We start from the raw sequence: 21,423 nt of genomic DNA on the forward strand, positions 1-21,423 counted from the left end.
CAACCAAGGAAGGGGTTGTCGATGCCTCGGGCTACACAGGCCACGACCCCCTCCAAGCAGCTGGGCCTCCCCCACGTGCTCCAGAGACCTCTGGGTGCAGCCCGGTTTACAGACTCCTGGACAGCAGGGCACAGCGGGCAACCCTGACGTGGGAACGGCTGACGAAGCACCCACCCAAGAGCAAGACTCAGACGCCCCAGCCGGACGGGAAGCCGCCCGAGCCCAACAGCCGGGGTGGTGAGCAGGCAGGCCGGACGCGGCCTGTGGACGGGCGTGGTGGGGCTGCTGTGAGAACCGCCTCCTGTTTCAGAGACAGACACGCGGGGTCTGGGGTGAAAAGACAGTGAGCGGTGGATCGGTGTCGACACTCCCGGGGTGGGGCGGGCAGGCAAGGGGACAGGACGTGGGCCACGCTGGGACGGCCATGTGGTACCATCTACTGTTTCTACACGTTTGAAATTGCCCATGAGATGGGCTTTGAAGCTCAGGCACTGGGGCTGCCCCAGACCGAGATCAGAGGTCGCGGTGGTACCAGCTGAGCATTGAGTCAGGATGACGGAGGCCTGGCCTGGGTGCCCTTGACCCGCTGTCCCCTCTCTGGTCCATGGAGCCTCTGGACAGGCAGACCCGGCAGCACAGGTCCCAAACGTGGGAGCAGACGTGACGGGTGCTGGGCCCGCCTATCGGGAGACCTGCCCCGCGGCTGCCCTCAACAGCCCCGAGCCCCACCCGCCGTCTGAGGTCTTGGTGCCACGCACGTCGGACCCTCCTGCGCAGGTCTCCCTCCTGCTCGTTTCAAACTCAAAACCTGCCGTCCAGTTTGAGACAGGACGCAGCACAACACGCAGGGCTGCGGCCGGGCGCACAGCTGGAAACACAGCGGCTTGGACCCGGCGCGGCCCCTTCGCCCCCTCCCTGGCGCCTGGCCCACCTCCTCGGCCCGCCGGGCCTCCACATGCTTGTCCAGGAAGGTGCCCTCTAGCACGGAGCCCACGATGGTCAGGCCCTTGCCGGCCTTGAGCTGCGAGGTGAAGGACAGCAGGCGGGGGTGCTTCACCTGCTGCTCGGCGTCCAGGTTCACCATCACCAGCACCTGCGGCCTGCCGGGCAGCGGGGGGCAGGGAGCTGTTACCACGGCAACTCGCCACCACTCTCACCCCAGGGGAGCTGCGTGAGACCCCTCCCGGGCCACATGCCCAAGGCTCCCTGCTGGGCAGCGGGCTTTCAGTGCAGGTAAAACTCGGGGTCTGCGAGGGCAGCCTCCCCACCCTCCTCCCAGAGGCGAGAAGACTGTCAACGCCCTCCACCCACGGCAGGCCCCCGAATGGGTCACCTCGCCTCCCTTGTCCCCCTCCACCCCCGATGCATGACCAGCGGGCGCTGAGACCCGAGCTGACCAGCCCAGGCTGACGTAAGGGACAAAGGTGCTAACAGCTTCCTTGACAACCGTCTCCTGGTGGGGCGGTGGGTACCGTCTTCTCCCTGCAGCCTGCTTTTAGGAACAAGCGTCCGTGGGGTCAGAGGGCGTGAGGACACTCACCTCCAGTTCTTGGTGTGGAGGGGGCCGTGCTCCACGTGCAGCAGGGCGTAGCGGGCGGCGTTCAGCGACAGCCCCCGGATGCCGTCACCCCACTCCTTCTCGGCCCTGCGGGGGGTGGGGGCGGTGGTGAGGCCCCGCCCACAGCGCACCCAGGTGGCCGCTCAGGGCCTCTCGGCGCTTCCGTGCCAGAGGAGGGGGCTTCCCAGAACGAAGCAGCAGGACATGGGGAGGGGCACCTGGTGGCACGGGGAGGGTGGTGGCGGCACTGGCATCCACGGAGGGTCTCAGAGTCGGGGCCATCAATGGGGCAGAGGAAGAAGAGGGCGCTGGTGGGGGGGGACTCTGACTCACGGGCCGTGGCCCGGCTCACCAGCAGGAGTGGTCATGGCCCCCAGACCCTCCTTCCAAGCCACCCTGGAGGAGCTGGGAGGGGACTTCAGGCAGTGTCCCTGGAGGTCCTCCCACACCCCGTGCCCTGAGAAGCCCACCCCAGGTCCCATCTCCCCAGGGCCTCGGCCCCTGGAGGGGTCCAGGGGGTCCAGGGGAAATGCCCCAGTGATGGGCCAGGGGCTGTGAGATGCACTTAACCTGCCCACCCTATCGGTTTTTTACGGTGTACCTTTCAGAAACGTCTATTTCTGAAAATCCACTGCACATCAGTGCTACCGTTAAGCACTGCTAAAAACGTACGTTATACTTACCCATAGATAGATACACATAGACAAACCTAATGAAACGTCGTAACAAACGTGGAGTCAATTTGAAGGAGCAAACGCGGTCATCCCCCGGTTAGGAGGTCACAGGCAGAACCCACGCAGCCCCCGCAGGAAGCACGGGCTCTGACCCCTCCGCTGCCCGAGGTCCCTGAGCACCCACCCCGGCAGAGGGGCCAGTGGCAGCTCACCCACGGTACTCGATGTACTTGTAGATGCAGCCGGCAATGAGCATGGCGCAGAGGGCGTAGTACCAGGAGCAGATGAACATGAGGGCGAAGCACAGGCTCATGCCCAGAAAGGACAGGGTCCTGGGGGACAGGCAGCTCAGAGGGGGCCCACGCCTCACCGCCCGGACCCCCAGATGGGCACCTGAGCAGCTGCCTTGGACCCCAGCAGAAACCCTTGTTTTGGTTTCGTCAAGAGCACAGCAAGGATGCTGTGACCGGCTCCTCCACCCGGACCATCCCAAGGGCTGAAACGGCCCCAAGGCGCCTACAAGAGACCGGGCTCGGAGACCGGGCTGGTCCCACGAAGGATAGCCAGGAACCCAGGTGGCCCCCAAGACACACCACGTGCCCCAGAGAAGGGAGGGGACCGGGCTCCCCACGGCCTCTCACCAGTGGTAATACTTGAAGCGCGGGCGCCAGTTGGGTGTGCGCAACAGGGTCTGCAGGGCGCAGGCCAGGTTCACGAACATGTAGCACATGAGGAAAAACCTGGGGACACGAACAGCGGCGTGAGGGGCAGGCCAGGTCCCGCAGGGTCCCGCCGAGCTGCCTGAGCCGCCGCCACCTCCCCCGGAGCCCCCCTGCCCACATCGCGGTCCCCTCCCGTGGGGTCCACCTGCCCCGTCATCCACCGCCTGACCCCCTACTCTGCGCTATGCCCTCCCGTCTGCTGTCCCCTGAGCAGGGGCCTCACGTCCCCAGGGTGGCTGCCAACAGGGCCAGCGGCCACTCACATGGAGAGGATGGGGGCCACGCTGTCCAGAGAGGCGATGAGGATGCCCGTCTCGCAGATGAGGGCCGTGAGCAGCAGGGCCCACGTGGGCTCCCCGTTGGCCTTCCCGTGGCCAAACACCTGCCAGGAGAAAGGCAGGTGGGCTGGGGGCCATGGGGGGGTGGCCGCGGCGGGGGTAGGACGCAGGAAAAAAAGCTCCTGCTCAGGCGAGAAGCCGAGCTAGTCGGGTCCAACCCAAAAGAGGTCTCAGAGTTGCGGCAGAAACAGAGACGGACTTCTCACGACACGGCCTGGACCTCACCCAGCCACGTCCAGGAAGAAAACCCGACACCCAGAGGGCAGACGGCGGCCCAGGTACCGTCAGACCCCAGACACCCTCATCGAGCGCAGGCAAGGAGGCGACACCCTCGAGCACTGGACGGGGCTCTCCCCACAGCACACGCCCGCTGGGAGGATTCTGTGTGGGCCCTGCTGCAGGCCCTGGGTCCTCGAGCACAGCCCTGTGGGAGGGCAGGGCTTGGGAGGCTTTCCCAGCAGCCTTCATCCTGCGCAGCAGGCCTGAGAAGGGAAATTCAGAACACGTGGCAGACACAGGGTGGGACAAGAAACGCAGGCCTCGGGGTGGGCTGCCAGTCTGGAGGCGGGGACGTGGGTCCCACCGTCTTCAACCGTAAAGATCACGCCTCGGGGCAGGATCTCTGGCCCCTCCTGACGCGCTCCTTCCAGGGTGGGGGGGTTCCCGGCTCTCAGCAGCGGGCTCACCTGAAGGAAAGGGATGATGCCGTCCCGGGCGATGGCCTGCAGCAGGCGTGGGGCCCCCGTCAGGCTCTGCAGGCCAGCCCCACAGGTGGAGAAGAAGGAGCCAATGACGATGACCCAGGGGGATGGCCAGGCCAGCATGCCAATGACGAGGTTCCCCTGCAGGGCCTCCCCGAACCTGGAGGGGCGGCAAGCTTTCAGACACGAGCTGAAGACAGAAACCTTCTCCCACCTGCTGAGTGGGAACGGCCTCTCCCGGGAGCCCCTGCACCCCAGCTCTACCAGGATCTGAGGTCACTGTGCGGGCCCCCAGCTCCAGGCTTGAGCAGGAGACGGACGCACAGGTCAGACCCCAACACGTGGGCCACAGGGCCACCTGCTACACACAAAGCTAGAAATCCTGGGGTTCTCAATCCCAAAGCTAAAATCACCTTCGAGAAAACCAGCCCTGACCCCACGAGTTCCCAGAAGCCATAAATGAAACGTACTTATCTCGTAAGATCACACCTTCAATGCAAGCCCCAAACAGCACAATGCAGGAAAGGTCTGCGGCTTGGGTCAAGGACGCAGCAGGCATGATGCAGTAGCTGAAGCCAGCCCTGGACCGACCCCACACCCTGCCCGCCCTGCCCTGGGCCCCGTGCCGTGGCCTTGCTCTGTGGGGACCTCAGGTCAGTCACGACAGGCCTGGCCTGCAGGGTGACCACCACAGGCACCGGGCTAGAGACCTCGCCGGCTGGGAAAGGGGTGAACTCAGTGAGAAAGGCTCCACTGGCACCTCTAAGCCAGTGAGCCCACCTGACAAGACTGTGATGTAAGCACACGCGTGGCTACACGTTAGTAACATGACACACGTCACAGTGTGGGTACTACACACAGTTCTCGGACAAAGCCACGTTCTACCATCAACCCAGGCTGGCGTCCAGGAGTCTGTGTTTATTTTCCTAAGTCAGGCCAACGCCAGCCCAGCCCCCTCTGAGAACGGGTGTGTGGCCAGAACTGCCGGAAGCAGGGAGGCCCGCCCAGAGGCACAGAGGGCCCGGCGGTGAGTGGAGAAGGGCACAGAGCCGTCCGACCCTCAGCACCTGGCCCCCACGCTCGATCCCCCGAAAGATACAAATGAAAGACGTGGTCACGATGGCCAGAATGGTTCCAGTGGGGATGGACTTCTGGGCATCCTTGAGGTCCCCGGACCGGTTAGAGCCCGCCATGATGCCTACGGAGATGGAGGGAGAAGTGATGGGTCACAGGCACTGATGGCACCTAGGAGATGCCACCCCCCCCGCCCGCCCACCTGCCCGGCTGCCCGCCCACCCTGGCCCATCTGGGGCAGAGTCAGAACGGGCCTGGGACTTCCTCACGACGCGAAGGAGCCTCACAGAGCCTGCATGCCGGGCCTCACAGAGCCAGGCTTGACCTCTCTTCACATCTTGGGTAGGCTGCTGCAGGACACGTGGGCAGGTGCCCATATGTCCCCCACGCTCTCCATGGGGACAGCCAGCCCAGCTGTGAACTAAGTCACGGTGGAGACCAGGGAACGGCTCATCCCAGACGCTGGCCACAGACGTCAAAACCAGACCTGGCCTCCGCGTGCATCCGGCTCCGACCTCATCCCCACTCTGATCTCTGCTGATCCCCGTGGCCGGGAGTGAGAAACTCCCTAGAGAGTGAGGCCAAATGCTGACTCACTTCTGGGGCCAGGCCTGGGTCAGAGCGTAGCTCAGCCGCAGCACAGACTCCCCGCTGGCCTCAACCCTCCTCCTTCCCACGCGGTGACTCCGCTGCCGCCGCCCCCCACCCCACACTGGTCACTCCACTTGGCACGTAAGTGTAAGTGACTCCTACTGGGATCAAAGAAAATCCAGGTGGTGGCAGGTTCGTTCGACACCTGTGATCCTATCCCAGGCGTGGCCTGATGCACCAGCACAGAGCCCGTGGGCATGCCACAGGGCGTGCAAAGACCCACACCCACAGAGGAGGTCTCCCCGCCCTGATCACTGACAGCGGGGGGGGGGGGGGGGGGGGGGGGGCAGGAGTACAGGAAAAAGACCCCCCAGGGGCCAGATCCACACACCCCTACGCCTGTCCAGGTGGCACCGTGACCCCGCCTTCGCAGGGAGGCCACCTGCTCCGGGCCTCGGGGAAGGCAGAGGTGAAGTTCGGAGCAGGGCGAGCAGCCCCTGGCAAGCCAGCCTCCCGGAGCGTGGGGACAGGCCTGAGTAAGGGCCAGGAGCAGGGAGGACAGGCGCGAGGATGGCTCCGGGCCCCTCGGTTGCCCAGCACCAGCCTGGGGGGCCGGGGCTCCGCTGTGCTGGGCCAGGCTGAGGAGCACCCAGGAGCAGGTGTGCGCCCACGGGTGTGTGTGTGAGCGTGCGGACCAGTGTGTGTGTGGCGGGGGAATGTGCACCGGGGCCCTCCGGGAGGTCACCGGACCCTCTTATAAGGACAAGGACGCTGCAGTTCCCGCCCTCTGACGGCCCTAGGGCCCACTGCTAAGGGCCAAGGTCGCAGGGCCACTCCGAATAACCTGGGCCTCTCACAAGAACACGGACAACTCCTTGACGCCAAAAGCTCCTGAGCCCCCTGCTCAGACATGTGGAAGACGGAGACCCTTAAGCTCATCTTTGAGCCAAAAGGAAAGGAAAGAGGGGGCGGGGGTGGGCGTGTTAGAAGAGCTGAGGGGGCCCTGACCCGCCGGGAGCACCGAGGCCTCACCGGTCACGGAGGGGAAGTAGATGCCGACCAGCATGGTGAAGTAGGTCGTGATGTCAGTCAGCACATAGGGCAGCCCGCCGGCTCCGCCCTCCTCCGGCGCGGGCACTGAGGGCACGCCCTTCTTCTCCACAAACACCCCCTTGTCTGCGTACGCACTCCACAGGTTATCTGTGGGGGGAACGGGCGGGTCATGAGACTCCACACCTGCCATCAGGGCTCCGCCATCGGGTGACCCATCCCCACCCCAGACTCCAACTTCACACCAGGACAAGGACGACTGACTGGGAGAAATTGCCCTCTAAGAAAACTATTCTCTCCTAATCTCTGAATGAAAGATTTTGGTCCTTGAGTCAAGTTTGATGAAAAAACTTACCTTGTACAACAATCTACCCCGGAGGAGCTGCCTGAGGGACCCCGCCCGTTAATTATTTCCCTTATCAACATCCTAATCCCCCGTGCCTGCTGCTTTGCAATTCTAAAGATAAAGGATCAACTCTGAAGCCCTGACCTGCTGCCTGCACGATTCACCTGGCGTCTACGCCTCTGGGGAGAATCAGCCCAGAGGGACCCCAATGGGCCAGCAGCTGGGGACAGGGCGATGTGGCCACAGGCTGGGCAGAAGCACAGGACCCAAGGGACTGAGCTCAGACGGCCCGGCCCCGGCAGAGACCCGCCAGACGCTCACCCAGGAAGACGCCGCTAACCACACCGGGGATGCCCTGGATCTCCGTGAGGTTGTTCTGGACAAAGTACTGGTCGCAGGAGACGCCGGCCGTGGATCCGTTGCAGAAGAGGCCCCATAGCGCAGTGGTCGCTGAGCCATTGTTGGCGGCGTGGACTTTGGCACAGACGTCGAAGCTACGTCGGGACAGCGTGCGGTTCCCCAGCAGACAGATCCTGGGCAGGAGCAGGTGGTGAGACGCCTCAGCCACTGCTCTTCTCCGTAAACAAGTGGAGTTCGCAGGTCCCTCGTGAGGGGCTTCGGACCCCCTCCACTCAGGGTGACAAGAGCATTCGCGCGAGGGACCGGCCCTCAGCAGGGTTCCGGCAGCACCGGGCCCCGGTCCGTCCTGCCGCCCTCTGCTCTGGGGCGCCTGACGCGGAGTGAACGGCCCGCGTGGCATGTCCACGTGTGCATAGCGGCCGCCCACCCGGGCTCCTCCTGGCCCAGACCAGTGGGGCGGCACGGGGGCTCGCGCGCTCGCTCTGTGACCCGGAGCTACCCCCTTCCGCGTGGCATCCTCACCCGAAAGGGGACAAGAGAAGACCCTGCTCAGGGGCTTCCACGAGGACAGGGCCACAGCCGGGAGGAGCTCGGTGCTGCTGGTGTCACCAGGCCTGTCCTGTCCTCGCAGACAGCACGGCCACGAGAGCACCGCGAGCTGCTCGCCCTCGACCCGGCCACAGTGGGGACGTCTGCGGACACAGGGCGCCATGCCCAGCCCAGCCAACGTGGTCAGCGGTTAAGGCCCGGGCCACAGACTGGGCCAGAAAGCCGGCCCAGAGCCGGGCGGAGGACTCACGGGATGTCAGGCGGGTCGAAGGCGGTCTTGACGACGCCGGCGTAGATGGCAAGGATGGACAGCACGACGCAGGCCAGGAACACCAGGGCCAGCTTGTTGACGTACTTGACACCCACGAAGACCACCATGGCCATGAGGGCCAGCGTGCAGGTCCCGTACAGGCGCATGTTGTGCAGCATGGCTGTGGCCTCGCCGCCCGGCCCCTCAGCCTGCACGATGGCCGCGCTGGGGGAGATGTAGGTCTGCAGGGAAAGGGAGGTCAAGAAGGGCCACCCACCCCTCCCCGAGATGACCACACGGGAGCGCGGGGCCAGGTGCGCCCCTGCCCCTCCCAAGGGGCCCTCTCTGAGGGGGTGCGGCACTGGGATCCCCCTTCCCCGTGAGCCTCCACGCCAGCAGACGCCTCTGGGACAGACCCTCAGGGCGCGCGTCTGTGGCCCGGACAAGGGAACCCGCCCGAAACGTAGCACTTACCAAAAAAATTTCAATGGTTCCCAAAATGTACATGGCCCCCGCGAACGTGGTGCCCAGGTAGAAGCAGAGGCCCACGGCCCCCCCGAACTCCGGCCCCAGAGACCGCGATATCATGTAGTAGGAGCCGCCCGCTGCAAACACGCCAAACGGGAAGCGGCGGTCACGGACCTGCCGCCGACCGCGCACACAGACCTCCCGGGGCAGACGGCCTCGTCCACAGAACGGGGAGCCTGGCTGCAAGGGTGGGGACACGCGCCTGCGTCCACAGGCGCCCTCCCCCTGCTGGCAGCCGTCTTTGGAAGCTGTGACTAAAGGAGGTCGGGCCACAGTCAGGAGCCTGGACCCCGACGGCCGTGCCCGTAGGAAGCCTGTGGCTGACGTCACACCCGAAACCTCGACTCAACTTTCGCCCTAGATTTAAAAAGCCTAGAGCACGGGCTTCCCTGGTGGCGCAGTGGTTGAGAGTCCGCCTGCCGATGCAGGGGACACGGGTTCGTGCCCCGGTCTGGGAAGATCCCACATGCCGCGGAGCGGCTAGGCCCGTGAGCCATGGCCGCTGAGCCTGCGCGTCCGGAGCCTGTGCTCCACAACGGGAGAGGCCACAACAGTGAGAGGCCCGCGTACCGCAAAAAAAAAAAAAAAGCCTAAAGCTCTTTAGTCATCCTTAGTGTGTCACACCTACGGACACAGTGACACCCACGGCCTCTCCAGCCCGTCCCTGGTCATCCTGTCTGTCGGCTGAGACCCCCCTCGGACACTGACCAGGGACCATGCGGGACACTGGGCACTGGAGGACATCTCAGGGTGCAGCCCCCTCCTGAAGAACAAGCAGGGGACGGCGTAAATGCGACAAGAAAATCCCTGGAGGCGTTTACGTAGACTCCCCGAGGAGAACCCCAATTTCTCAGGGACCCCACGTGCACGGGCAGGCACTGGGGACGAGCCACAGGGGGGCACCCCACCCTGGCCTTAGAAAAGCCCCACTGTGCCCTCGGTGGGGGGGGCACGCCGGGGGGGAGCATCACGTGCAGGTGGGGGCCGGGAGCCGTCTGAGTTCCACTGCCCGACGGCAGGGTCACTGCCGACGGGGCCTCTGGAAGGGAAGGGCCTGGCCGCACCACAGGGATGTCCACCCCTCCAGATGTGGAGATCCATCCTGTGGGCGGGTGAGGGCGTGTCTGCGCTGGGACCCGCCTTCTGCCGCCCCTGAGGCTGCCCGGGGTGAAGGGTGAACGTCACACGAAGTGGCACGTGTGCCACCGTCCACAGCAGAGCCCGCTTGGTCACTCCCCGCCATTCCCAGCTCTCCGCGGCACCCTTACCTGGGACCACGCCATTGGTCGCGATTGCACTCATGGAGATTGCGGTCAGCATCGTCTGCAGAAAGACGGGGGCCTTTTAGAAGAAAGAGTATTTGTAAGAGCCACCCCGGGAGGTGGACGGCACCAGGCCTGGGGCAGCGCCCGCCTGCCGACTCCCGGCTCCTGACCTCAGAGGGCTGCTGAGTAACCAGGCGCCAGAATGCTCAGGACCGCAACCCTGTTCTCTCCCACTTAACCCCCAAAGCTGAGCTCCTGTGAGCCCCCCAGGAAACACCCGACTCAGGACCGCCTCCTGCTTCCAGTGGGCGCTCACTTCCTGATGGGATGCAGGGGGACCCCCCTGTAGGCCCCCACCTAGGTGCCCCCCGGGCCACCCACCCCGCGGGGCTGGGGGACTGCAGAGCCTGTCCAGTGCAGGCCTTCTCACCCGCTGCCCAGGAAAGCGGCCACACCTGTGGGTTGGGGCACAGTTACTTCACAACCCGAGGACCAGAAGAAATAGCCCCCGGGAAGCTTGCAGCCTCAGTGCCCACCTGACTGGTTCCTGCCAGGGACGTTTCTAGCTTAACAAAGGCCCTGCTCTGTATCCTGCTTTTCATCGGTTTTTATTGGGGAGAGGCGGGGTGATTACTCCAAAGATACTTCCAGGCTCATTAAGGGAAAGCAGTGCAGGCAGAACAGCAAGAAGCTTCAGGCAAGACCTTCAAGCACGACCCCACAGGGCCAGGAAGGCCGTGGACACAGAGGCGGCCCGGGGCGGCCGGGGGACGCAGCTGGGGTCAGGCAGGGCAGCAGACTGGGGTCGAGGGGACTCTGGCTCATCTGCATCGTTTGATTCTTTCAGGTAGATGGCACTTGGGGGGCTCAGAGCAGCTGAATCACCCTCCTCGTAACAGCAACGGAGAAAGGGGAGGAGGGAGGCGGGGGGCAGGTGCTGAGGGCCGCTTAGGGGCTGAACCAGGCACGACAAGCTGTCGCAAGGAAAGGCTCCTGGGCCGCCAAGGCAGACGGGGACATGGGTGCGGAGGCCACGTGGAGGAGGGCCTGGTGAGCCGCGTGCAGGGCTGAACGTGTCACCAGTGGGCAGGGGACCTGGTCTAAATGCAGGAAGGGATGGCCGTGAGTGGTGGCCACCAGGGGACGCTGACCCCTGGCTTTGCGGAGGCGGGCCCACGAGACTGCCCCTGGCCCGTCGGCAGCCAGCGCAGGTGAGGGGCGCCCTTGGGGCTGGGGACCCCGGAGAGCCCCGACGTCCAGCTGCCCCCACCCCACTCACGCAGGTGCAGCACACGGACACGATGAGAAAGGACTCCAGGACGCCGGCTGCCCCCACGATCCAGGTCAGGCGCAGGAAGAGGATGACCCCCAGGATGTTCTGCAGGCAGGGCAGGTAGACGCCGATGAAGGTGCCCATGCGGGGGCTCTGGAAGGGAGGGAGCAGGTTCCAGGGCCGGCAGCGCCTCCCCCAGGGCCCCCCGCCCCGCCGGGAGCCGCGGCCACACCGTGGGCCCCAGAGACCGTGAAGAGGTCAGGGGACAGGAAGACAAAGGAAGATCAGCAAAGGCCACAGCTTCAGCTACGTGGAAAACAGCTGAAGCGAGGCCAGGGCTTGGAGAGAACCCAGAGTAGGACCCCTTGAAACTGTGTACAAGGCCCTGAGTCCCTGTCTTCGCAAGTAAAATGCTGACTCAAGAGTGAATGATTGGGAAACGTGAAGACGTTATCAACAGAAACAGAGAAGAGCTGCTGGCCCGGGGAACCGGCAGTAATTCAGCCTACAATTCTGCCGCATCTCGGAATCACGAACTCCCAGTTCCCTGAAACATATAAAGGCCTGACACCCCTTCCTAAGTTGTTTCTGCAGGAAGCAGACACCCACCAGATGGAACCTGCTGGCCACAAGCACACAGACCCCAGACCAGCTGAAACCAGAAGGTTGATGATGCTTGAAACTTCACCTTGATGCCAACCAATCCGAGAGCTGTCCACGAGCTGACCGCGCCCTGCTCCCTGACCACTATACGACTACCCCTTGCAGGATGGGCACAGGTTCTGAGGCGCTAGCCCGCTGTGTCCCCGCTTCGCCTGGCAAAGAAATAAAGCTATTCTTTCTCTTTCCTCCAAAACTCCGCCTCCGTATTTCTATTCAGCCCTGGTGTACAGAGGCCAAGATTCTGGCAACACCCTCACTGCCCAGGAGTAGGGGGGTGGGGGCAAAGCCACATCACTGCCCCGGGGCAGAGAGGGGAGAAGGGCTCGGCCCCCTCCTCCATCAGGGGCACAGCGGGAAGGTGGGGAAGTTAGAGAAAAGCTGAGGAGCAAGCTGATCTGGGCTCTGTCCGAAGCGACTGCAGGCCAGGTCCCCAGGAGACCACGCGGTGAGGGGAAACGGGAGGCCGGAAGGAAGGTTAGGGACCGGCCACCATTCCCTAAGCTCCACGGGGTGCAGAAGCACCATGTGCAGAGAGAAATCTGCCGTGTCTTGACCCACCTGGAGGAAGTGACCAGCGAGGGGAGGGGACCCAGCGAGAGTTCAGAGAGGCCGTGCCACCTGTGAGTCACTCCCTTCCCGAAGGCCCCGCAGCACGGCCGACCAGATGCGGCCTGGGAGAGGGTCGCCCCGCCGTGGGGTAACTGCAGGACGGTGCCTGACAGAAACGTCTTCCGTAACCCCAGACAGACTACAGCCGAGCAAACCTGCCCAGAGGAAAGCTCAGGAACAAGGCCGGGGCCAGCCCGTCCTGCCCGCCGGCCAGCGTGACAGCTGCGTCAGGCGACACAGTCGGGATTTGGGGACACCTGGCTAAAAAGACAAGAGGACGTTTAATGGGGGAAGCTGCTTAAACTTAGATGAATAAAAGGAAAAAAAGCTGGAAAGATCTGCTCTGAAAACATTTCCTGTGAAAGGGGCCAGGCTGCCTGAAACGAAGCGTCCTGTGGAGGCTGAGGAGACGTGGCCCAGCCCGCTCGCTGGGCTGAAAGGCGGATCCCCCTCAAAGGAAGCCGGGGGGCTTCTCAGGGTGAGAATGGAAGGTCGACACACAGGAACGCCCGCGCCAAGAGAGCTGGCGTGGGGCTGGCATGGAGCAGGGACCCCAGGGAAGTAACCCAAGGGGGCGCCCGGGGAGCGTGGAGGCGGGTCAGAAGCCTTGGGCAGACTCGGCCTGAGGCCTGGACAGCACCCAGCAGCTGGCTTTTCACGCCTGGGCCCTGAGCGCCAGCGTCCGGGGCAGCCCGCCCCCCCGCGGACCCGTGCCCTGTTTGTGGCGGTTCCTGGCCCCGGGCGCAGGACGGTGGAGAAGGCTGAGGGCAACACAAGCCGAGAGCGGCTCCGGCCCTGCCTTTGGCCTCAAGGACCATGAAACACCAGAAGCAAACCCTCCAGTCTCACGGGCACGGGGCCAGCCTCAGGCCCAGCCCCTGTCCCCGTGCAGCGGCGAGATGACCCTGAGTCATCCTGAAAGGCCGTGACGGGGCCCCCGGCACTCCCACAAAACGCAGCTTTGAAGGATCAACCTGGCCGGTTACGAGGCCCAAGATACTAGAGGTGCCCAGACCCCGGAGAAGGCACTTTTGGGGGACCGACCCCCCATCTCTGTGCCCCTTGGTCAGGGGGACAAGGGCTGCTCCCACGGACCCATGCCCGGGGGTGGGGCGGCCGGGTCATCCCGCCAAACCCGCCCACCTGGCCACACAACGGTTGTGCTGAGGGTCACGGCGGCCTGCGTCAGCCTCTGGCACCAGCTCCCGGGTCCCCTGGGGACGGGGCCAGGAGCTGCCCGCCCTCTGGACCTGCCCTACGCGCTGTGTGCAGCTCAGCAGGCTGGGCTTACGGGACCTCCCCAAGGTCTCTGCACAGAATCCTCCGAGAGCCGGGCACATCTTAGGAGAGGCTCCCAGAGGTCAACCCTCAGAAGTAAGGCTCCCAGGAAGGCGGCAGCGGGACAAGTCCCGAAACGGAGAAACCAAGTCGGGGGAGGGGGGTCCAGGGGGTCCGGTGCGGGAGGGGAGGCCCTAGTGCGGGGCAGGGCGGGGCTGGAGCACCTTGGCCTGGCGCCGCCGGCTGTCCTCGGCCTCCTCGTGTTCTACCACGCCCTGGCTCAGGTTGGTGTAGTTGGCCAGCTTGTTGAGTAGCGAGGACACCATGGGGTTGCTGTCCATCTCCTCCTATTTGAGGCCGAGACGTGGAGTTAGTGACCCCCCCAGCCCGAGACGCCCCAGACCGACCAGACCGACCTCCCAGCAGGGCTCCCGCTCTACGTGCCCAGCGGGTCCACGGTCAGGGCTCAGGGCCCCAGGGCTTCCCGGACAGCCCAGACCCAGCCCCTCCACGGGGCTCCCCGAGGCCTCTGCCCGGACCCCAGGGCACCGTTGGGCTGGGGTCTTCTCCCGCGGGCACTGCCGCCCCCGCTCTCAAGGGGACAGCAGGGGGTGGTCGCCTACCTCGAAGAGCGCCATGCTCTTCCTCTCGAAGGCGTTCTCTCCGTCCACCTCCACGCTGCCGATGAACGGGCTGTTCTCCCCGGGGTTTCCATCTCCTGTGGGGAAGGGCTCGGTCAGATGTGAAAGGAATTAAAGGAGGAGGGGCCCTGCCAGGCGCTTCTCTACGTGCCCCGGACTCTTCTAAGTTACCTGTCAGGGGGCGAGGGACAAGGCAGAGAGAACGCCAAAGGTGGCGCTGGGTCCAGGAACCTCAAGTCCCACCCCGGCCCTTTTGGGTCCCGCAGGACAAACAGCTCAAGACCAGCAGATCCAGACAGGCTGGCCCGTGACTGTCCATGGTGGGGACGGGGTGGGGACCGGCACTTGTACCAGGTGGCACAGAGGTTCGCTGCTTTGTTCTGACAACAGCTTCAGGTTTCCAATTCCCCCGATCCTGGTGGACCACGGCGGCCTCACTGGTGACCCCATTAGCTCAGAGCACAGTCCCCACGGGGAGTGTCACGGAGCCCACACGTAGGTGCACGGCTGGCAGGGGGCCCACCGCGGCCCTGCTGTGTCCGCGGCTGTTTCTGTCAGGAAGCCCTGACCCGCCGTCCCCAGCTAGAGTGTATCAAGGCCCTCGGCGTGGCCAGGCCGCAGAGGAGCGAAAGGTCAGCCCCGACTCACCCTGGGAGCTCCTCCCAGATCCTGAAACGTGAGCCTTACCACGTGCTCCCAATTCAAAGCAGAGAGAAAAACCTCGATGGCATTGCTCTGATTCCCAGCCCTGCCCCATCCCACCGGATCAGGAGCAATGCCATCCCAGAAGCCGCCAGCAGGGACATGGGGTGAGCTCGGAGACACCGGCACCCCTACCTGGGCCCACCTGCACATCAGCCCCACCCACAGGCCTTCCACGTGTGATGTGACCCTGTATCAGAAGGATCGAGTGAGGACACCAGGAAAAGGCGCTCCCAACTGGCTTTCCTCAGGCCCCCAGGGGCCCTGGGCCAACCTGGAGCATGACGTTAGCGGGGAATCACCTGCTCACCAGGTCCCGTCAGGGGTGACACCCGACCTTCTGATGGAATCCCCCAAGTCCCCAGAAGGAAACCAAAGCCCAGACGCACAGGAAAGGGGAGCCCACAGTCCATCCCCCGTGAACTCACGGGCCGGCCCCTCGCAACGGACACAGATTCGGGAGCCACTGGGGTCCAGGCATCGCCCCTCACCCCCCACTCAGCTGTCCAGTCCCCCTGAAATCCACAGACCCACGCCCATCCACCAAGGCCTCCCAGACCCCTCCCCGGAAGGTTCCCAGGGTCCAGCCCGCGGAGGCCACAGGGCAGGCAGAGCCCTGCCCTCCTGCCGGACGGACCCTGTGCCCCTCACTGCCGAGCCCCAATGACCAGCTCGGGGGCAGCAGAAGGCCCGAGGAAGCCAGTGGCCGGGGAACCGCTTGGTGCAGGAACCACCAGCAGATGCCGGGACCAGGGGCGACACCTGGAGGGGACGGGGCAAGGACAGCCCCGCGACCATGGCCCCACGAGCCACCTGCTCAGCACCATGGGGCAGGGACAGTGCCAGGAAGAGCTGACCACCCACCAAACCAAGGGTCAAGGTGAACACGAGGGTCGCAGGCTGACTGACACCCAGGAGAGGACATGACTGCCTGGGTCCCCGGATTCCAGCACGAGGAGCTTGAAGCAAACCAAAGGAGTGACCGGCCCTCTTCAGAGGCCTCGGAGGACACGGGCCGGCTCTGGAATGTTCTGGAAAGAGGAAGAAGATGGAAGCAGCCTGATTCTTTCCATAAAGGACGTTGCTGGGCTGACGGTGAAATCTGAGGAAGACTTCAGTCAATGAAAAAGTCCTGACTTTGGTGACCGTACTACAGGGATCATGAGAGAAAACGTGCTTGTTTTAGGAAACACACAAAGGGCATCGCACCTGCTGCCTGTTCTCAGCAAATCAGGAAGGAACGTGTGAAAAGGGGGCGGGGGGGAGGTGTAAGGCAGGTGGGACCAACGCTCAGGCAGATGGCACGTGATCCTGTGCCCTTGAAAGTTTTCTGAAGTCAACGTTCTGAAGTTGGGTCAAAACAAAGCTTAAAAAAGCAACCACATTCAATTAAACAAGAAATCACTCCTGAGCGCCCTCCCCCCGCCCTGCAGGTGTCTTCAGGAGAGCCCCCGCCTCTCTCCCTCCTTCCTGCTTCAAGCGGGTTCCTGCTCAGCAGCCTCTTCCTGGTAGTAATGACTATTTTTCTGGTGGTAACAATCCTGTTTCTGGTAACGAGAGACAAGCGTTTCCGACTGGGTTTCTGGTGTAAACGGAAGCTGCAAAGAGCTCTCTGCAGAGCAGACACTGGAGGACACGCAGGCCGGCTCTGTCCCGGTCAACAGGCTTCAGCCACGCAGGCCAGACAAATTCGTGGCTCCCAGGTCTCGTGTTTCTCGTCCAGGGAGAGGTGGCCACCGTGGACAGGGCCTCCACTCAGCTCAGGCCCAGGTGCCCCTGCCGCCCCTGCCAGGAAGCACACAGCCTGGTCCAGGGGGCTCCAGAGGGTCTGTCTGAATGCCCACCAGGCACGGGGCAGATAGGCACCTGCAACCACGTTCAATCCACAGAAGCAACATCCTTCTTGGAGCATCTGATGCTCCCGGTGGCTGGGAAAGTGAGACCACGACCTCAAACAGGAGCTAGACAGCTGCCCATCCGCCGTGGGGAGGGCTGGGGGTGGCCCCGAGCAGAGCGTTGGAAAGGAGCAGAATGCGCGAGAAGTGCCTGGGCGAGGGGGCCCAGGGAGACCACCAGGACCAACTGATTCGAGGCAGGTGGACGTTAGTGGCTTATTTACACACAGGACGACCGTGGAGACCGAAGAGTGGGAAACGGTGCCGTGAACGCCCCACAAAGGCCAGGATGGCCCGCCCCATGGGGACACGTGTGCTGGGCATGTGTGCACAGGAAGCCCGGGGACGGCCAGGACTGGGCTGTCAGGCTGTGAGGCTCTGGTCTTCCATCTCGCTGCTTATAACCAGAATTCACACACAGAGCGAGCACAGAGAATGGGGGAATGCACACAAAACGCACAGGAGGAACAGCAACACACGCCCCAGCATCTCCGTAAATCCCTCCCCTCGCCGACCCCCTTGTTTGGGGGCTGCACCGCCCACACCAGAGGTCACGGCCAACAGCGAGTCTCCTGATCCTTCGTAAACCATGAGAACACGTGTCCCTTCATTTCTGAGAAGGCAGCTCTCGGGCATGCTTTCCAAAGCGCTGGGGGACCAGCGGAAAGAGGCTCACGTGGGAGCCTCGGGCAGCCATCTTCTCCTCGACCTGCTGGAGCCGGGACTCTTGGTTAAAAATCAAAGGCTTCGGGCTTCCATGGTGGCGCAGTGTTTGAGAATCCGCCTGCTAATGCAGGGGATGCGGGTTCGTGCCCCGGTCCGGGAAGATCCCACAAGCCGCGGAGCGGCTGGGCCCGTGAGCCATGGCCGCTCAGCCTGCGCGTCCGGAGCCTGTGCTCCGCGATGGGAGAGGCCACAACAGTGAGAGGCCCGCGTACCTCAAAAAAAAAAAAAAAATCAAACGCTTCTACCTGAGGGACACACCTGCGATCCCATCCCCAAAATGCAAAACCGTCACAAGCTAGCCGGGTGAGCCTTAAAAGTCCCTTAATTGCCTTCACCGCTGGAGAACACTCAAATCTCAGTTTTTATTTTTCAAGGGAGGGGCAGGTTACAACTCAAGTCTTCACAAAGGAAACTGGTACAACCACCCCAGGGCCTGAGCCCTTGGCACACGCTAGGGGCTCTGAAGGCCTCAGGCTCTGGGTGGACACCTCTCCCGCCTCCCCCGGGACTCTGATGGCACCCGGCACGACCCTGCCAGGCCCGGTCGCGGCTCTGAAGAGCAGGGGTCCTCCTCTGGCTGAGCCCCTCCCCCTACGTTTCAGGGAGGAGGTCGCTCACCTGGGCTTGCGCCCGCTGCAGACTCTGCTTGTTCACGACAATGAGGACCCAAGACAAGCCCGAGCAGAGGGGATCCCGGGGGCGCAGGGCCCGCCTCACCGGCCCCACCGCCTCCGTCCTCCTGGGGTGGGTCCCCCGTGGTGCCCCCGCCGGGCACACAGCCCGGAGGTCACCGGGCGCCCTCGCTGCGCAGCGGTGGCTGCCGGGCCGTGCGGGAGGGGCCCCCTGACGGTCAGGTGTCCTGGGCGTGCGGTCAGGTGTCCTGGGCCACGCCGGCCGGGAGGGCAGGACCCACACCTGCTGTCTCCGGGCAGGAGCGCTTGGGGCCTCGTTCACCTGCTCTAACGGACGGGCTGGGCTGGGCCATCGGATATGTAGTCACAAAAACGGCCTGGAGGCCACGCGATTAACACCCCACCACCACCACCAGAGCTGGCTCCCAGCCTCGCGCACGGGCGGGGCTTCCAGCCTGCTCGTTTCACGCCGCAGGGGCCGCCGGTGGGGCTCACCGCGCAGAGATCACAGCCTGATGCGGTCCAAGGTCACAGCCCCCAGCAAGCCCGGGACCCCCGGACCCCTAGTGTCCAGCCGGGCGGGCGCTGTGGGCGGGGAGGCCCTGCCAGGTTGGGAGGTCCCTCAGAGCCCAGCCACCTTGCATGTGACTCACCCCTCTCGTCACCGAGGAAGGGGGCTGATTCGGTTTTAAAACAAGGATCCTTCGGCCAGTAAACCCACGTGGAACCAACAAGGCTCAGAATCTCATCACACTCCTCACCATGGGACACCGTGTCTGGGACACGTCCAACCGGCGGGGGTGCCCGTGTGCTGGGGACGCCCGAGAACGGCCATGCTGTGGACGCGGCACCAGGAAAGCGGGGCCGAAGGTGCCCGTGGCCCGAGGGGACAGGAGGGAACTGGGAGTGACGCACAGAAACAGCTGACGAACACGGACACACCCACAGCACCGCCCCACACACCGGCATCGGGAGGGCGGGCGCCCGCGCGCAGAGCTGCCCGCCAGAGTCCGGAGCCTGGGACAGGTGACCCCCACCGCACTCACAGCTGGTGAGTTCAAACACCCCGGGAGCCGCGGGCAGGCACCACATGGCCCCAGCGCCAGCCGCTCGGTTTACAGCCCCTTGGCCTCTGGCTGCACCACCAGCTCTGGACTGCCGACGTGCGCTCACAACCGAGTTTTGCTTTTCTAGGACACAGCAGCCATGTGCCATAACTAACCTTTTCAAGCCTTTAAAATGTATATTTACTGGCCCCCCCGCTGCAGCGCGGGCAGCCCCTCCATCCTCCAGCCCCCCAAGTCACGGCAGGCTGAGTGGGAGAACAGATGGCTGGAGAGGAGGCGCCACAAAGCCAGGAGCCACTCGCTCCAAAGGCTGGAGAGGGGCTGCCGCACCTGATGACTCGTTTCCCACAGATGAAGTACGGAAAGCAGAAAAGAGGGGCTTCACGGCAGAACCTGACGGACACTCTAGTGCTGAGCCCCGGTGACGGTGGCACGTTGCATGCCGGTGAGAATTCACGTTCCCTCCGGGGCCTCCCGTTAAACCCACACCCCACCGAGCCGCGAGAAAACCATCAGACAGATGCCAGTCGAGGGCACCTGCAACACACCTGGCCAGCACCCCTCAGAACTGTCCAGATCACAAAAACTAGGAAGCTCTGAGACACCATCATAGCCTAGGAGTGGCCTGTTTAAAGCCCCCTCCCGTGCTCCTGGCACCCCCTGCGCTCGCCAGGCCCGAGGAGCCCGAGGAAGCCGGTGCTTCAGGGGTGACTCCCAGTGCGGCCCAGCCAGGCCTTAGTGTCCACCCACCTGCTGGTCTCCCTCCAGGTTCTAAAGAAAGTTCCAGTAACCTGCAGCACCTTTTGAACACGGCACACCAAGCCCACCGCCCCCAGAGGCCCGGGCGGCACCCTGCCCGGGGCTCCCAGGATGACTGGCCAGCAAGGCCAGGCCACACCAGGCCCAGGACCCAGAGCTACAGACCAGCCTCGGCCCAAGACCACCGAGGAGCCCCCCCAGAAACGGGCGGGACAGCGGGTGCCTGGCAGTGAGAGCCCAAGGCCCGGGGAGCAACCGTGGCCAGGAAGGGGCGAAGTGGGCAGGGCATCCCTCCTCCTCCCCGTGAGGGGAGGCAGAGCAGTGAGCTTCGCATGAGGCCGTGTGTCTTGTGTCACCACGGGCGTCCTGAGAAGCCCCCGTGCCCGCAAGCGCCGGCCACACATCCAAGCGGACCTTCCCCATCCGGTGCAGGCCTGACACAGCTCAGAGCACCGCTGCCTCCACCAGCCTGCGCACCCGGCCCTCGGAGACACACGGCCCCCCGCCGAGGCGGCCCCTGCTCTTCCCACCCGTCGTCGATCTGCTTCACCCACATCCATTTGGATGCCTGGTTTCTGGCTCCATGAAATGCAAACTTAACCCGGACCTGAGTAAACGTGGTGGTCACCAGGGACACCGTAGGAGCCGGTGCTCTGAACGAGGGGGCGGGACCAGGAAGCCGCCAGGAGAGGAGCGTGCGTCCTCAGCATCAAGAGAACGCAGCAGGGCCTTCGGGGCGGGAGGGGACGGCCCAGGCCAGAGAGGCAGGCGGGACGGGGGCGCCCGCTCAGGGGCAAAGCGGAGGCCAGTAGGCCCAGACCCAGTGGTCTGCTGTGGACACCGGGTCAGAGCCCCATCCCCGCTGAGGGTCCCGAGCGCAGCGTCCTCCGTCTCTGGTCACAGCCTCCGCCAGCCCCACTGCAACCTCTGCGGACAAGGAGCAGAGAGGGACCTGAGGCTCAGAGCCAGAGGCGTTCCCGAGGGTCAGCGGGGCCGGGCCTGCACCGAGGCACGGGCAGTGGGCAGCCTGCAGTCCTCCCCTGGGGCCGCGGGGCCAACTCCAGCAGAACAGTCCCACCTGCCAACCTAACAGTGCGTCCAACTGGCCGGCCCCCGAGGCTGGATCTTCTTCCAAGTGGTTCAGCACTGCAACGGAGTTTTTTTTTTGTTTT

The 21,423-nt window shown here is 64.2% G+C and overlaps 1 protein-coding gene across 4 annotated transcripts in view; it reads right to left on the reverse strand.

The window, feature by feature from the left end:
• Positions 1-21,423, reverse strand: part of SLC12A7 (solute carrier family 12 member 7) — a 42,714-nt gene that overhangs the window by 13,276 nt on the left and 8,015 nt on the right. For 2 of the 4 annotated variants that reach the window (XM_081231253.1, XM_081231252.1), the window contains exons 2-17: positions 14,453-14,547; positions 14,054-14,176; positions 11,286-11,432; positions 10,010-10,064; positions 8,688-8,818; positions 8,214-8,455; positions 7,376-7,587; positions 6,691-6,858; positions 5,093-5,191; positions 4,464-4,521; positions 3,979-4,153; positions 3,218-3,336; positions 2,874-2,972; positions 2,445-2,564; positions 1,541-1,645; positions 932-1,100 (exon numbers count right to left, since the gene is read on the reverse strand). In XM_081231253.1, the coding sequence (XP_081087379.1) occupies positions 932-1,100; positions 1,541-1,645; positions 2,445-2,564; positions 2,874-2,972; positions 3,218-3,336; positions 3,979-4,153; positions 4,464-4,521; positions 5,093-5,191; positions 6,691-6,858; positions 7,376-7,587; positions 8,214-8,455; positions 8,688-8,818; positions 10,010-10,064; positions 11,286-11,432; positions 14,054-14,176; positions 14,453-14,547 (2,117 nt within the window). Of the gene's footprint in view, positions 1-931; positions 1,101-1,540; positions 1,646-2,444; positions 2,565-2,873; positions 2,973-3,217; positions 3,337-3,978; positions 4,154-4,463; positions 4,522-5,092; positions 5,192-6,690; positions 6,859-7,375; positions 7,588-8,213; positions 8,456-8,687; positions 8,819-10,009; positions 10,083-11,285; positions 11,433-14,053; positions 14,177-14,452; positions 14,548-21,423 lie in introns of all 4 variants that reach the window. The other 2 variants (XM_081231251.1, XM_081231250.1) reach the window with 1 other exon arrangement.

The sequence above is a fragment of the Mesoplodon bidens genome (genome assembly GCF_964165515.1).
Source record: "Mesoplodon bidens genome assembly, chromosome: 4".
NCBI lineage: Eukaryota > Metazoa > Chordata > Mammalia > Artiodactyla > Ziphiidae > Mesoplodon > Mesoplodon bidens.